The sequence below is a fragment of the Mus caroli genome, chromosome 17 (assembly GCF_900094665.2).
Source record: "Mus caroli chromosome 17, CAROLI_EIJ_v1.1, whole genome shotgun sequence".
Classification (NCBI taxonomy): Eukaryota; Metazoa; Chordata; class Mammalia; order Rodentia; family Muridae; genus Mus; species Mus caroli.
The window spans coordinates 21847281-21858779 of record NC_034586.1 but is presented as its reverse complement, the minus strand read 5'-3'; the positions used below and the strand labels follow the sequence as shown (position 1 = coordinate 21858779).

At 47.4% G+C, this 11499-nt stretch overlaps 1 protein-coding gene and 1 pseudogene across 5 annotated transcripts in view; one reads left to right on the top strand and one right to left on the bottom strand.

Annotated features, from left to right (window-relative positions):
- Rab11fip3 (RAB11 family interacting protein 3) overlaps positions 1-11499 on the top strand; it is a 79781-nt gene that overhangs the window by 47552 nt on the left and 20730 nt on the right. For 2 of the 4 annotated variants that reach the window (XM_029470952.1, XM_021186565.2), the window contains exons 4-5: positions 7073-7284; positions 9331-9474. In XM_029470952.1, the coding sequence (XP_029326812.1) occupies positions 7073-7284; positions 9331-9474 (356 nt within the window). Of the gene's footprint in view, positions 1-894; positions 1427-7072; positions 7285-9330; positions 9475-10931; positions 11067-11499 lie in introns of those variants that run through there. The other 2 variants (XM_021186563.2, XM_021186566.2) reach the window with 2 other exon arrangements.
- On the bottom strand, positions 30-359 carry LOC110312723 (annotated as a pseudogene). The gene has a single exon (XR_002380073.2). The product of XR_002380073.2 is annotated as a guanine nucleotide-binding protein G(I)/G(S)/G(O) subunit gamma-5 pseudogene (transcript).

Here is an 11499-nt window from a genome sequence, read left to right as displayed (position 1 = left end):
GACGAGCAGAAGATAGTGTATTATGGCATGTGCTAAAGAGAAACTTTTGTACAGACTTCAAATTTAGTTCTCTTGAATAGTCACTGGTTCATGAAAAGTGGTTTGAGAAACCTCAAGATAGATGACTACAAAAAGGAGCAGACTTTCTGGGGTCTGAAGGGATTTGTACTTGAAGACACTCCAGTCAGCAGAGGGTCATGTTGAGCATTCTGCAGACAGAACTGTTTCAAGTCTGCAGCTGCCTGGGAAACCTTCACGCGGTTGAGCTCGGCCTCCAGCTGGAGCTGCTGGACCACCTTCTTCATGGCGGCGACGCTAGAAGAACCCGACATGGAGCTCGGGACTGCCGGGCCAACTCGTCAGTCCGGGCAGGGGGCGGCAGGTCGCCTGTTTTAGTTTTTCTGAGACAGGGTTTCTGGGATAGCCCTGGCTGTCCTGGAATCCAGGCTGGCCTCAAATTCAGAAATCGGCCTGCCTCTGCCTCCCAAGTGCTGAGACTAATGGCATGTGCCACCTCCACCTGACTCCAGCATTTTTTAAAGCAGAGAACCTATGTGTCAAATCCAGATGCCACATTTGGGTCTTCACTGGTACTTAGAGAGGATTAGCATTTTACTGTTTTGCTGAAAATAGTTCCTGTTAAGCCTGTAATTCGGGTAGACGTTGGTGTTTGAGCGCATGCAGACAGCAGTACTTGAGTCATTACTTGGTCTCCCTGTTAGGGCCTCCTGTAGGTGGCCTGGCTCTTACTGCCCCTTCCCCAGGGACCCCTTGGGCTTATAGCTTTGAAACTGGAGAATGTTGCTGATAGTCCCAGGGGAGGTGGGAAGAGCTGGGACCTAAGGTTTATAGGAATGATCATGAGAAGAAAGCTGAGCTGGCAGGGGGAGGAGAGGCCACAGTGGGAAGAACCCACTTATCAGGATTGCTGGGAGGGCAGCAGGGAAGTCACCCAGAGAACAGGCAGGACCAGAACGATAAGGGTGTCCCAGAACTGTCCTGCCTGTGCTTTCTGTGTGCCTCCCTCCTCTCCCACTCCCGGGAGCTGGAGAAGAGACCAGAGATGAGGAGAATGCCTTTGTACAAACTGCTATCAGGAAGGTTAAAGTGTACAACAAAGTTGCCGTGTTTCCTGCCCTGCCTGTTTGTTAAGGCCAGTGAGGACTCTTCCTGGACTTTGCCTCTCCCCACCTGGCTTAACAGAGCGTGTCTGGGAGCAGGTTAAACTTTCTCTGAGGTGATGATGTGCCTTCAGACGGGCACATGGATTTTACAGGAACACCAGCTTGGCTAATAAACAGGAAGGTGACAGTCAGTCATCTGGTGAGCAGGGACGCATGATGAGAAAGTCGTCTGCAGCCACACACCCTTCCGAGAGCCTGCCCTCAGAAACAGGCCTCTGAAGGTGCTTGGCCATCACCTGAGGGTAAGAAGAGATTTGAGACTGCAGTGTGCCCAAATTCTGTTTCTGTGAACAGAAAGGCTTGTAGAAGGAGGAATCATTGCCTGGACTCTGGGAACTGTGGGGCAGTGTTAGCCATACTTAGCAGTCTGAACAAGGCTCTCGTCTGTCTCTGGCGGTGTGGATGATCTGGTGACTAGTAAATGTAATGACATATTGGTAAGTTTTTTGAGGCACCTTGACTTTAATGTGAGTTCATCTATAGATAATCTAGAAGTTGATAATACAGAGTTGTTAGCTTCTGGGCAAAGCTAGGTCCTAACTGGCTGGTAGATGTAGCCCAGTGATGATGCTGTGTGCTGTGTTTGCATTGTATGTTATGACCTGCAGTAATGGGGGATTTTTTGGGTGGGGGTTGTTTTTTGGTTTTGCTTTTGCATGTTTTGAAGGGTCTTGGAAAAACAGGTTTGCTATTTAGCTCATTTGCCCCTTGCATAGTAGCAACTGGGCGAAGACCTGAGTCTCAGGACCAGGCACAGGGCAGGACCTGAGCTGGGCGCCTGTCCTCACTGTGCCGCAGTCTCTGTCTCTTATCTTTGTGGTTTCTAGGAGACAGTTAGTGAGCAATCTGGGACTTCGGATTTGCGGCCTACATCCCACAGAGGAGCCTGAGTACTTTCTTGCAATGCTCAGTGATGATATCTCCTGACCTTTTCTGCTTTGAAGTAAATAAAAGTCTATATGCAACTGTGTTCCCCTCTTTGTGACTGGGGTTCTTCAGTCACTCCACAGCGCTGGGTGCAGAAGGGATGACTACGTTAGAAATGGGTTGACAGTACGTCCTACAGCCACCCTCCAGGATCTGTGGGACAGATGGAGATGCAGACATTTGCCTCTTTGCCCTTGTGTTGCTAGGGTAACTCTGTCCTGAGAACTGCCTAAATTTCAAGGAAGGTGCTGTCCTTGGTCTGCTTCCAGGGACACCACCCTCCGCATCATAAGAACTCCATAAAATGATCAGGCTCTAGCCCTCAGGCTGCTTCTCCTTCCCAGATGGAAAGGCGCTAAAAGCACTGAGAACCTGCTACACTTGTTACTACAGTGTCCCAGCTATGGGGGAAACCCAGGGTGTACTGGCCAGGGAGAGCAGTGAGGCCCTGGCATATGTACTAGTAGGTTGGCTTTTTAAAAAGTTAATACATCTGCCAGTCGGTGGTGGTGAACCTTTAATCCCAGCACCCAGAAGACAGAGACAAGGGATCTCTGTGAGTTTGAGGCCAGCCAGGTCTACAAAGCTAGTTCTAGGATAGCCGAGACCACACAGAGAAACCTTGTCTCGAACCACCACCCTCAAAAAGGTACTACATCAAGGGAGGGGCAGGGTACACATTGTACAGCCCAGTTGTGGAGGTCACAGCTTTTGCGAGTCCTTTCTCTTCTTCTGCCATCTGGGTCCTGGGGACCAGACTCCAATAAGCAGTCTTGATTGATGGGAAGAGCTTTTACAGGACGGACCGTCTGGGTTTCTGTTTTGAGGCAGCGTCTTACTCTGTAGTCTAGTCTCGTGCTAGAACTCATACCTGCCTGTCTGCCTCGCCAGTGTGGGACTAAACGTGGGCACTACCACACTTAGGTATCTGAGCCATTTTGTTGGCTCTGGGTTTTCTGGGTGTTTTTGTTTTTGTTTTTGTTTTTGTTTTTTTGAGACAGGGTTTCTCTGTAGCCTTGGCTGTCCTGGAACGGTTCTGGGTTTTGTTTTTTTGTTTTTTTTTCGTTTTTCGAGACAGGGTTTCTCTGTGTAGCCCTGGCTGTCCTGGAACTCACTCTGTAGACCAGGCTGGCCTCGAACTCAGAAATCCGCCTGCCTCTGCCTCCCGAGTGCTGGGGTTCTAGGTTTTTGTTGTTGACATTATTTTTTTGTTTTTGGAGACAGTGTTTCTTTGTGTAGCCATGGCTGACCTAGAACTCACTGTGTAGATCAGGCTGGCCTGGAACTCACAGATCCTCCTGCCTCTGCCTCCTGAGTGCTGGGATTAAAGATGTGCGACACCACTGCCTGTTGATATTTTTATTTTTTAGTTGAATTCATACAGTATATTCTGATTCTGGTTTCTCCTCCCCTGTCTCCTCACAGATTCTCTCCACCTCCTTACCAACCCAGCTTCATGCCTACTCTTTGTCTCCCTCTTGTTTTAGAAAAACTAATTAAAAAATAAAAATATGAAAAAAACCCAAGAAACACACACACACATACAGACAAAATATAATCCATAAAAACACAAAATCAGAAACCATAATAATATACAAGCAGAAGCCCAGTAAGATAAAACAAAACAAAACATACAAACAGAAACTATCTGAGAAAAAAAAATCTACAAAAATCCCCACTGTGGGTTGGCTTTTTAAAAAGCTGCTTCAAATTGGAGGTGATCATGCACAGCAGTATAGAGGAAGCAAGCAGATCTCTGTGAGTTCGAGGCTAGCCTGGTCTACAAAGTGAGTTCCAGGACTGCCAGGGCTACAGAGAAACCCTGTCTCGGAAAACCAAAACAAACAAAAGACAGCTTCCTGAAGCTGGAGCAATGGCTCAGCGGTTAGGAGCACTTGTTGCTGTTGCAGAGGATCTGGGTTCAATTCCCCGCACTCACATTGGGAGTTCTGCCCATCTACAAACCCAGCTCTGGGAGAACCAGCCAGCATGCTTGTTGTGCACATGCATACGTGAAGGCAAAACATTTATCCACAAAAGACAAAAGTGTGAGTCTAAAATTTTTAAGAGCTCCCTCAAGGTTCACATTCTACTATAAGCAACAAGCTGCTCCAAGGTCTTTGGAAGGGCCTGCCAGGATAGCGCCAGGGCCTCGTCCAGCTCACAGGTTGGGGCACATGGGTTTTGCATGTCCCTGTACTGTGAGGTCCACAGCTTGGTGCTGGGCAGGAACTCTTATGGGGCCGTGCTTGTGGATCAGGGGCAGCATTCTACAATAGTCTTGTACAAGTTTTTGCTTACTACTAAAGTACCATGTCTAGTCTTTGTTTGCTTGTTTGTTTGTTTGTTTGTTTGTTTGTTTAGTGTCTGGGTAACTGACTAGGGGCCTCCCCTCATGGACCACCAGGAACTTACAATAGGTCTTGTGTCCAGTCTGTCCACCATCTCCTGTGATGCCAGGCCATTGACAGCCTGTCTGCTGTTCTAGCCTCTCTGAACTGGCTTCTGCAGGTTTGAGTTCTGGCCTGCCTCATACTGGAGAGAGCAGCTTAGGTGCGTGGGCAAAACAGAACTGGACCGTAGAGGTCACTTTCTTGTAAACACAGGGTCTCACTATATCACCTTGGCAGCATGGAGCTAATTATGTAGTCCAGGCTGGACTTGAAGTCAGACACTGCCTGCCTGTGTCTTCCCCAGTGCTAGGATTAAATGTGTGTACCACCATTGACTGGCTTCAGTTAGATTTTAGCTTGGCTGCTGCTTTCTACACATTACTTAATATTGGTAGATTTGTATCCTTCCGAGTCAGAGGTGCTCTGCAGTCTTGTTTCTTGCCTTGCTCTGAGGAGGAATGATGAAGATGACCCACATACCCACTGGAGTCCTCATGGTGAGTATTTATAGCTCCCTTTGCAGTTGAAGCTCCAGATTTGAGTCATATGTCTGAGGTCACATGCTGTTAGTTGGTGGTCAAGATTAGCGCTGGCTTCTCGTCAGCCTAGAGGGCCAGGACTTCCAGGAGGTTTGCAGGCTCAGGTGAACGCTGTTGGCCTCACACTCCTTGGAACACTAGACCTTGGGGACAAAGGGCATCTTTTTCCTGCTAGAACTGCAAGTTTTCTGAAATCCTATTTACAATTGTTAACCTCAGAATCTTCTGACTATGAAGTGACAGACTTATCCCAACTTTCATCATTGTAATTAAAACTGAAATCATAAGTAGAAACCATCTCCTTTACATTTCATCCATATTTCATCCTTTTGTACTTTTAAGCTCCTTAGTATTATTTAAATTCTGACTGCCTGTCATAAGTTGGGCCCTGTGCTGGGTTCTGTGCCTGAAAGGGGGAAAACAGAGATATGTTTGGGAAAACAGATATTGAAGTATAAAAGTTGGCTAGATGACTCATTAATACACATTCAGAGAAACCCTACCTCAAAACAAAACAAAATAAAACAAAAACAAACAAAAAGCAGCAGTAGTCTAAACATCTTAATTTGATCTTCAGTGGAGTTTGTTTTTTTATATATTTGGAGTTTTGAGTGTTTCTCTGTGTAGCCCTGGCTGTCCTGGAACTCTAAACCAGGGTGGACTATGTAGATCTGCCTGCCTTTGCCTCCTCAGAACTGGGATTAAAGGTGTGCCCCACCACCATCCAGCACATTTTTATGTTACTAATTTTATATGTGTTTATGGTGGGGGTGTGCCACAATGCATGTGTGTAGGTCGGGAACAATTTGTGGCAGTCAGTTTTCCTTCTACCATGTGTGTCTTGGGGGTTGAACTCATCATCAGCTTTGGTGGCTGGTGCCTTTCCTCACTGAGCCAGCCATCTTGCCAGCTGGCAAGTATTAATTTTAAATGGCATAATCTTACACTGTTGTATGTTAATTCCTTGACTATAAGTGACATGCCAGAAGCCACAAAACAAGTAGTTCTGCTGGGAGCATCTGTGACTCTGGGATGCTTTGTGTCTTCAGATGTGTGATGATTCAAATGATTGCAGAATGACTGCACTTCTGGTTTTTGAGACAAGATTTTTCCTTTAAGCCCAGGCTGGCCTTGAACTCTTTGTCTTCCTTTCCTATCTTCTGCAGGTCAGGAGTACAGGATGGTTCCATTGCGCCCACCTATATGTATAGAAGATGCAGCTTCACACAGGGCATCACAGAGGCCCTGGGTTTAGTCTGCTCACACGTGCACATACACAGAGCGAAGTCTGACTTATAAGCTAGTGTTGATGTTTAGGGATGTGGTTATTTTTGTTTGTTTGTTTGTTATTAGATATTTTCTTTATTTACATTTCAAATGTTATCCCCTTTCCTAGTTTCCCCTCCGAAAATCCCCTATCCCCTTCCCCTCTTCCCCTTGCTTTCCAACCCACCCACTCCTTCCTGGCCTAGGCATTCCCCTATACTGGGGCGTAGAACCTTCACAGAACCAAAGGCCTCTCCTCCCATTGATGACCGACTAGGCCATCCTCTGCTACATATGCAACTAGAGCCACGAGTCCCACCGTGTGTTTTCTTTGGTTGGTGGTTTAGTCCCAGGGAGCTTTGGGGGTACTGGTTAATTCATATTGTTGTTCCTCCTATAGGGCTGCAGACCCCTTCTGCTCCTTGGGTTCTTTCTGTAGCTCCTTCATTGGGGACTCTGTGCTCCGTCTGACTGTGAGCATCCACTTCTGTATTAGTCAGGGACTGGCAGAGCCTCTCACGAGACAGCTATATCAGGCTCCTGTCAGCAAGCTCATGTTGGCATCTGCAATAGTGTCTGGGTTTGGTGGTTGTTTATGGGATGGATTCCCCAGGTGGGGCAGTTTCTGGATGGTCCTTCCTTCAGTCTCTGCTCAGAACTTTGTCTACATAACTCCTTTGAGGTTATTATTTTTGTTGGTTCCATATCCTCTCTGCCATGTGGCCTCCATAGCTGCCTACTGACTGTCTGTTCTCTCTCCTAGGCCAACGAGGTGACAGACAGTGCATATATGGGGTCTGAGAGCACCTACAGTGAGTGTGAGACCTTCACAGATGAGGACACCAGCACCCTGGTACACCCCGAGCTGCAGCCTGAAGGGGACGTAGACAGTGCTGGTGGCTCAGGGGTGCCCTCTGAGTGCCTGGACACCATGGAGGAGCCTGACCATGGTGCATTGCTGCTGCTCCCAGGCAGGTCTGTACTTAGGCTTGTGTGTAGGTGTGTGTGCGAGTGTCCCTGTGGAGTCCCCATTCTGTGCTGTCTGAGCCATATACAGCATCCTGCTGGCTTGTGGAGCTGTACCTGTATGCTTTCATCCAGCTGACATCCACTCTCTGGATTTAAGGTTTCAATGACTGGCTATAGAGACAAATTATAAGAGATAAACCTTAACTTAGTTTTCTGACATTTGTAAATACAGTTCTTTTTTTTTTTTTTTTTTTTTTTTTTTTTTTTTCAAAAATAGGGTCTCAAATATCCTAGGCTGGCCTTGAACTTGCTCTGTGTTCAAGGATGATACTGTGTGTCTAATCTCTTCTGAGGGATGGAATTATAGGTGGACACCACGATGACCAGTTTTATGCAGTATTGGGGTTCAAATTCAAGTCTTGGTGTGTGCTACACAAGCACTTGTGGGTACTTGAGTACATGCATGCATGCGTGTATGAACTCACGCCAGTATGTGCATATGAGTACAGGTAAGCTCGCAAAGGCTTACAGAGAGTACAGGATCCCCGGACCCAGAGTATAGACGTTGTGAGCTGCCATGTGGGCCCTCCAGAATGGCAGTCAGTATTCTGGCTATCTCTCCGGCCCCAGAAGCTAATGCTCATATTCAGAAGCACTCTTAACAACTGAGCTATGTTCCCAACCCATTAGCACAATTAAAATACTACTACTACTACTACTGCTACTGTTATTTATTTTGAGACAGGGTGGTTTCTCTTTGTAGCCCTAGCTATCCTGGAGCTTGCTCTGTAAATCAGGCTGGCCTTGAACTCAGGGATCTGCCTGCATCTCTCTCCCAAGTGCTGGGATTAAATTTGTACATCACTGCCACAGGACAAAAGTCATTTTTTTAAACAGGGTCTCACTATGTGTCTCAGGCTGTCATGAAATTCACTATTCACTAGACCGGCTTTGGACTCACAGAGATCTGCTTGCCTTTGCATCCCAAATGCTGGAATTTAAAGGAATGCGCCACCATGCCTGAACAGTCTTCAGGTCAGAGCTGGAGGACGTAATATTCACATATCTTTGTGACTCCACATCGATCACATACGGACATAATAAATAATAAATAAAAATATCATTTAAAGCTTAAAAATTGACAGGCATGGTGGTATACATGTTTAATTCCAGTACTGAGGGTGTAGAGGCATGTAGATCTTTGTGAGTTTGAGGCAAGCCTGGGTTACCTCTTGAGTTGCAGGCTACCCAAGAGCTACATAGCGAGACCCTGTCTCAAAACAACAATAATAATAACAGACGCTTTAAAAGGTTGACTGCTCAGTGTGTACAGGTCCTAGGTTCTAAGGTTGACTGCTCAGTGTGTACAGGTCCTAGGTTCTAGCCCCAGTACTACAAAAAAGTTACTGAAAGATGTAATTGTTTATCTATTAAATTGTTTGTTTTGTATTTTCTGTTTGTTTTGTTTTTCAAGACAAGATTTCTCGGTGTAGCCCTGGCTGTCCTGGAACTCACTCTCTAGACTAGGCTGGCCTCGAACTCACAGAGATCTACCTGCCTTTGTCTCCCAAGTGCTGGTATTAAAGACTTGCACCACCATCACCCAATGCAAGCTGTTCTATTTCTTTAGACCTTAGTTGATCCAGGAAGGGAATACACAGGTAGGAAGGACAGCTGTGACAGCACGGGATCCTACCCTTTTACTGATATCCAGCTGCTAAGACTGGCCACGTGTGTGAGTTTCATGGGTGTCAAACTGAAAGCCACAACCCTGTTGGAGTACTGTGGTCTGAGCCAAAAGGGCTGACTCTACTGACAGCTCTTAGCATGGTCTGTCACCTTATTGTCTCCCTTATCCCCCTTTGAAGTGATGGCTTACATAGCAGCTCACTTCTTGGAAATGGATCTCCCCTGTTTCTGCTTCTGTTCTGTTTTGGCAGTGTGGCTCCTGCAGTGATGGAGCTCAGACCTGTGGCTTGTCGAATAGTACGCATCTCATCAGGTGCCTGGGTGCCTGTGGCAGTGACTCAGAATTGCTTCTGTCTTTTGTAGATCCCGCCCCCACAGCCAAGCTGTCGTCATGGTGATTGGCAGTGAGGAACATTTTGAAGATTATGGTGAGGGCAGTGAGGCAGAGCTATCCCCGGAGACCCTCTGCGATGGGGACGGCGAAGACCCTGCTTTTCTCACCCCCAGGTGACACCCTGCACTGTCATGATCTACTCCCTCTCTGCACCTAGTGCCGGGGAAGCTCCTCTGTTGGGCCCATGCTGGTCAGGAGGCTTGCTTTGTCTGTATAGCTAAAACCACACAGAGAAGTTCTGAGCCTGCCTCAGAGTGAAGTCTGGCTGAGATCCTCTTGTCTGTCACTGATTACTCTATGGCCTGTGGCTGGTTTTGAGGGACACTATAGAATCATAAGCCAGGCTCTGTCATGTGCTAATATTGGCCAAGTTTTCTGAAAAGTTCTAAGCTTTAAGTAAACCAAGCTATGATATCTCGTAGGCATGATGAAAATGCTCACTTTCTTTAAGCTGTGCCTCAGGACATTGACTTGTGTGCTCACTAGACCCTGCCTGGCTTGTCTGAAGACCCAGGTAGTCCCTCCTGAGCATTCCATCTAAGGAAACCACTGCCTCTCAGTGGGGCCTGGGCCTGGCTGGACAGCTCTTCCATATTCCCAACATCTCCTATTTGCTTTCATGTTCCTGAATTTTGTGATGCTTTTGTGTCTACTTCAGCTCGGTTACCATGACAGCACAGACATGTGGAACCAGTGCTAGGAGGGCTACCTGTAAGCTCCACTTGGGCCTCCTGCTCATATACCACCTCAAAGGTGCACTGGCTGTGAAGTGAGATCTCTGAGTGCGTCCTGGGCACTCAGTCCTCCTGCGAGGAGTCCTAGGGACTTTGAGATGAAGTAGTGGACTTATTCCAGAATTTGGCATTTGTGCATCCATGTGGCAGTCTATCCTGTTTGTGAAGTTTGCCCCATCTCCTGCCTGGTGTTTTTAATCTAAATTGTAATTTCCACCCTACATTTTATATATTCCTTTCTATTGTTCTTCAACTGAACTTCCAGATTAGCTCCCCACGGCCTGTGGGTCCTACCCTAGGGATGAGGTTGCCCAGAACAGATGCGTCATGGAAGAGCACTAAGAGCGTGTTGAATTGGAATCATGGGAGTTGAGCCCCAGCATCCCCACAACGTTGACAGAATCCCATGTTAGCACGGATCTCCAAAGCACAAGTCTGCCAATGCACCTTTCGTTTGTTTGTTTGTTTGGGACAGTAATATCATCTCAAAATGACAAAAACCCAGCAAATAAACTCCCCTGGAGGCACACTTTGATGTCACATTCAGGTGACTTCCACAGGGGATAAGGATACATTGCCTCCCTATTAAGTGGGGTTCTGTGTTATAGCTCTCACTGGCCAGCAGGGGGCATGTGTCTAGCTGGTGGGTGTCCAGGCTCCCCAGGGTGGTGTAAGGCGGGGCTCATGGTAGTTGCAAGAGCACAGCCAGCACCTCGGACAGTTCATTCCCTTCCCCTGCGTCTGATTTGTGCAGTTAACACCTCTTCCCTGTGCCTGGCAAAGATAACCTAACTGGGCCTCCTCTCTCTCTCCTGACTGACCCTCTGTCTTTCTAGCTCCAACCCTCTTGCCTCAAAGCTGTGCGACGTCCTCACTGACGAGGCCTTTGAGTTTTACTGTAGCCAGTGCCACAAACAGATCAACCGCCTTGAGGATCTGTCTGCCCGCCTGACTGATCTTGAGATGAATAGGTAACTGTGAGGACCTAGTGTTACCTGTGCTGACGGAGACTCTCACTGCAGTGCTGCCCACTGCTGGGTGCTGTCCGTGGTGCTCCTGCTCTGATCACCTCTTCTAGCCAGGCACTACGACATTGGGACTCTCCTGCTGCCCAGCTGTCCCTGCATGCCTTTATCTAGCTAGCTGCCTATGTCCCGTCTCCTTTATGTAGGTGGCTACCTTGTTGGCTGCTGTCCTTGTTGGAGAAAACAATCTAACACGTGAAAGAGGATACTCCAGCATTTTATAAAAATGAGTCACAGGAACCAGAGTGGGGAATTTAAAGATGGGTTTTTGAAATCAAATTTGTTGCTGGGAGGTGGTAGCACACACTTTTAATCCAGCAGAGGCAGGCAGATCTCTGAGTTTGATGCCAGACTGGTCTATAGAGCGAGTTCCAGGACA